General features: G+C 44.4%; 1 protein-coding gene across 1 annotated transcript; it reads right to left on the reverse strand.

Moving 5' to 3' along the window:
• Window positions 1–547: 547 nt before the first annotated feature.
• Window positions 548–2,859, reverse strand: LOC149449304 (E3 ubiquitin-protein ligase TRIM21-like). Its single transcript, XM_089693435.1, has one exon. The coding sequence runs from the start codon at window positions 2,836–2,838 to the stop codon at window positions 1,243–1,245; it is 1,596 nt and encodes a 531-aa protein (XP_089549561.1). The 5' UTR covers window positions 2,839–2,859; the 3' UTR covers window positions 548–1,242.
• Window positions 2,860–5,107: the final 2,248 nt, after the last annotated feature.

Here is a 5,107-nt window from a genome sequence, read left to right on the forward strand (position 1 = left end):
CTCTGACCGTCTCCTGTATCCTGTCCACAGTCTCTTACCAACTCCTGAGGCGGAGCTCTAATAGGAAGAGGTGGAGCCAAAAGTGGATGGGGTGGGGTTTACAGATGAAAGGGTAGATCTTAAATAGGAAGGGTTGGGACAAATTTAGATGGTGTGGGTGTGATTTTAGTCTTGCCTAGGGCAGCACAAAACCAACATACACCACAGGGATAATGATACCCTTGTTAGGGTTTCTAGCACCTGAGTCCATTCCTCATCTTCTGTTGAATCTATATCCTGTCTCCACTGTAGGAAGCTTTTTCCCTGGAAGCGGCATTTACAGCCATTTGCAGAGCGGAGTATGGATCCCCAAATCAGCCTCTTTTGGAACAAGATGTGGAAGTTGCCATAGTTAATGGTGTAGAGGGGTTCTACTTCACTGAATGTAACTTGTCTTTGACCATTGTACTTTCCTTTAAATGATGGAGGTAGGAGTGGTGGGGGGACCTTTGGGCTCATCCCAGCTGAATATCCACAAATTCTAAGGAAGCAGAAGCCGCACTCCAAATTCCCACCTCATACTTAGCTTTATTGATACAAAACCATTTTGCACAAACATCTCGCCCAATGTGACACCTGAGAAAATCCATACATTGGACACAAGAGGCCGGTACACTCTTCAAGGTCGGCGAAGGCAGGAGGGCGTGCTTAGCTGCGAAAGGCCCCTCCTCCATATTAATGAAAAAACTTGTCCTTGAAGACTCCTGGGATGTATGCCATCATTTTGGGCTAGGCCAGGAATCAGGAACCCACAGAAGAAATGAAAAAGTTGCAAATGAGTAAATATAATATACCTTCCTAACTATTTATTAAGGCCAACAGCATAAGGATTCATCAAAGTTCATTCTGATTGAAAGAGTAAAGTTCCGCTTTGAGGAAAGGAACCAGAGGTGGTAAATTATTATTATTATTATACAGGATTTATATGGCGCCAACAGTTTGCGCAGCGCTTTACAATATAAGGGAGACCGTACAATTACAATACATTTCAGTACAGAAGGAATGTGAGGGGTAAATGGTTTGTTTCACCCCTGTAAACTGAAACATCTGGAAGAGAGCTTCTTTAAAAACAACAGACTTACTGGCCAGATCACCAGATGAAAATACAAGAAAGAAGACTAAAAACTAAAATGAATGCAGCCGTCACATCTAAGAATTTGTGATCTGCAATATAACACGTTTGCTTTTGGGTTTAAGACTACTTTAAGTGTCCCCAAAAATGTATTTTCCCCCTCTCCCCCCACAGATCTTCATACAACCTCCCCATACACGTAACCCAGCATGGAGGGGCTCAGTGAAGGTGGTGGTGAAGGTGTGGAGGTGTCGGATCGGGTCACACAGATCATAAAAGGAGATCCGCCCGGCCTCATAATCCAGATATATCCTGACTCTGGTACTGGGGGGATTGGAGGGTAAGGGGATCTCTTTACTGTCATGTATCACCCCATACTGATCACCAATCCTGTACAAACCCCAGGACTTGTTATTCCTTCCAATCAGTGACTGCTCTCCTCTCCTGTCTATACTGGGGTAACACATCCCGACTATCCATTCATCTGACCCCCCGACATCCACTTCCCAGTAATGTCTCCCTGAGGAGAAACTCCGACTGCTCAACACCTGATAATAATCCTGAAATCTCTCTGGTGTTTCTGGACGATTCTGGTTTCTATCTGACCTGGATACAGTTTTCCTGTCATCTGATATATGTAGATTATTATGAGCTGTGTTTCCATCCAGTAATATGTCCTCAGCTCCCTGTATATAGAAGGATACATTTCCCTCTGTTATTATATCAGATAATGTGTGTAATGTGTGTGATATCCCAGCCACATCCAGCCCCCCTCCATCATGGAGGAGTTCCTCATGTCTCTCTCTGTCCTCATTATCTCCATCCTCAGTATCACACAAGTCACCTGTGTCTGATTCCTGTAGGACAGTCAGTGGATCCGTCATGTTACACAGCTCCTCAATGTCACGCATCTTCCTGGACAGCTCCTCCTTCTTTATTTCCAGATCCCGGATGAAGATGGAGACCCGCTCTGCCCTCCCGGAGATTTCCCTCAGGACTCTCTTCTCCAGGTCTTCCAGACGTCTCCTGAGATCTCTAAACAGGGCAGTGACTCTCTCGGTGTCACCAGCTGTTTCTTCTTCTACTTTCCTCCTGTGTTCCTGCAGACTCTGGACTCTTTCCTCCATCTCCTCTCTCTTTGTCAGAAGTTTCTGCAGAACATTCCTCAGTGTCTCCTTCTTCTTCTCAGAAGCCTCATCCAGTGACTCCATCTCATGTCCTTTATGTCCTCCAATCATACAACAAGACACACAGATACAGGTGTCATCCTCAGTGCAGTAATACTCCAGGATCTTCTTATGGACGGAGCATTTCCTGCTCTCCATGGACAAGGTGGGGTCACATAAGATGTGTTCTGGGGACTTTTTGTGGACTCTCAGGTGTTTATCACACAGAGAAACCTCACAGAGCAGACAGGATCTAACAGCAGGTACAGGATAGTCCACACAGTGAGTACAGAAGACCCCGGACTCCTCTTGATCAGGCTGAGCAGACAGGAAATTCTCCACTATGTTACGCAGTGTTATGTTCCTGTGCAGTGCAGGACGATCCGGAAACTTCTGTCTGCATTCAGGACAGGAATGTCCTCCAGACCCCCCCTGTGTATCCAGAACACGATCAATACAGACCCGGCAGAAGTTGTGACCACATGTCAGGTTTACAGGATCTGTATAAATGTTCAGACAGACGGAACATTCCAGCTCGACTCTCAGATTAGCAGACGCCATCGCTGACAGGAGGAGAAATGAAAGTGAAAGTCTCTGACACCAGGAAGAATGCAGCACACAGTTAACCCTTTGAACACCTCTCATGTTAACCCCTCCTGCCCAGTGCCATTGGTACAGTGTCAGTGTTTTTTATTAGCACTGATCACTGTATTGGTGTCACTGGATGTCAGTGATACCAAGTCAGTTCCCCCCGTGTCAGAATTCCCGCCACAGTCCCACAGTCCTGCTATAAGTCGCTGATCGCCGCCATTACTTGTAAAAATAATAATAATAATTTAAAAAAAATACCAGTATCTATACCGCCATGTGAAAACTCTATAACTGTCACATAAACCAATTCATTTACATGTATTGGGATTTTGTTTTAGCAAAGAGATGTAGCAGAATACATTTTGGCCTAAATTTATGATGAAATTTGATATTTTAAATTTTTTACTGGACGTGTTTAACCTCCCTGGCGGTATGATTCCTTCCGATTTTTTGTGCTGAAAGCGGTACCATTTTTCCGCATGGAAATAGTTTTTTATTGTAGGCTGTAATTTTTAGGAAAATTTCCCCACAAATCATTATCACTCAATTCTGTAAGTGGTTCTGATTTACTATCGCTGTTCTCTAGCCGGTCTAAAACCGCTTTTGACGTAAAGGGACGCTTTTTGGACGCCATGGACTTTTCTAAGTTTCCAGGCAGAAAGAACAGACAAAATTCAGGCAGGGCGCCGGACAAAGCACTCGGGACAATATGTATGTGAAATGGGATGAAACAGCAATGTTTTACTATTTAAAATTGAAAAAAAAAAAAATGAAATTTTTTAAATTTTTTAAATTTCCCACCGCCGGCGGCGCCCGTACGTCCCGACGTCACGGGGACCGGAACACAAAAGCCGGATGCCGGCATCGGCCGGAGGAGATGGCCGGGGACGCTGCAGGGGACACATCGTGGGAACGAAGGACAAGGTAAGTGCTGCAGGGACCCCCAGAGCAACGCCGCATGGTAAGCCCGAGTGTAGCTCGGGGTTACCGCTTGTGGTATAGAAATTTTACCCCGAGCTACACTCGGGAAAACCGCCAGGGAGGTTAATAGCAAAAAGTAAAAAAATATATATATATATACAGTTGTGTTCAAAATAATAGCAGTGTGTTGAAAAAAGTGAATAAAGCTGAAAATCCTTCTAATACTTTTATTTCCATCCACACAAATGCATTGGGAACACGACACATTCGATTCCAAATCAAAACATGAAGAAAAATACATCAAATTTGTGTTCCTCTAAAAAAATTGAAGAAAAGTGAATATTAGATGGTTCAAAAAAATCGCAGTGTTTGTATTCTTCTTTACAAACTCCAACATTCACTATATAAACTGAGAAATGTTTGAAGATTTTGCTTTCCTTTGAATGACTTCATGAATATTTGGTTGTAGTCGCACTGTTTCTGAGAACTGCTGTACATCTGTGTTGCATGGAGTCACCCAACTTCTGGCCCCTGTGATCAGGTATTCCAGCCCAGGATGATTGGACCACATTCCACAGTTCTTCTCTATTTCTTGGTTTTGCCTCAGAAACGGCATTTTTGATGTCACCCCACAAGTTTTCTATTGGATGAAGATCCGGGGATTGGGCTGGCCACTCCATAACGTCCATCTTGTTGGTCTGGAACCAAGATGTTGCCCGTTTACTGGTGTGTTTGGGGTCGTTGTCTTGTTGGAACACCCATTTCAAGGGCATTTCCTCTTCAGCATAAGGCAGCATGACCTCTTCAAGTATTCTGATGGATTCAAACTGATCCATGATCCCTGGTATGCGATAAATAGGCCCAACACCGTAGGATGAGAAACATCCCCATATCATGATGCTTGCACCACCATGCTTCACGGTCTTCACAGTGTACTGTGGCTTGAATTTGGGGGTCGTCTGACAAACTGTCTCCGCCCACTAGACCCAAAAATAACAATCCTACTTCATCAGTCCACAAAATGTTGCACCATTTCTCTTTAGGCCGGTCAATGTGCTCTTTGGAAGATTGTAACCTCTTCAGCACACGTCTTTTTCCCAACAGTGGGACTTTGCGGGGACTTCTTGCAGATAGTTTGGCTTCACATCGGCGTCTTCTAATTGTAACAGTCCTCACAGGGAACGTCACACCTTCTTTCATCTTCCTGGAGCTGATTGTTGGCTGAGTCCGCGCCATTTTGGCTATTCTTCTATCCATTCCAATGGTAGTTTTTCGCTTTCTTCCGCGTCTTTCAGGTTTTGGTTGCCATTTTAAAGCA

This window comes from Staurois parvus, unplaced genomic scaffold (genome assembly GCF_062004578.1).
Source record: "Staurois parvus isolate SC_StPar_1 unplaced genomic scaffold, SC_StPar_1.0 ptg000633l, whole genome shotgun sequence".
NCBI lineage: Eukaryota > Metazoa > Chordata > Amphibia > Anura > Ranidae > Staurois > Staurois parvus.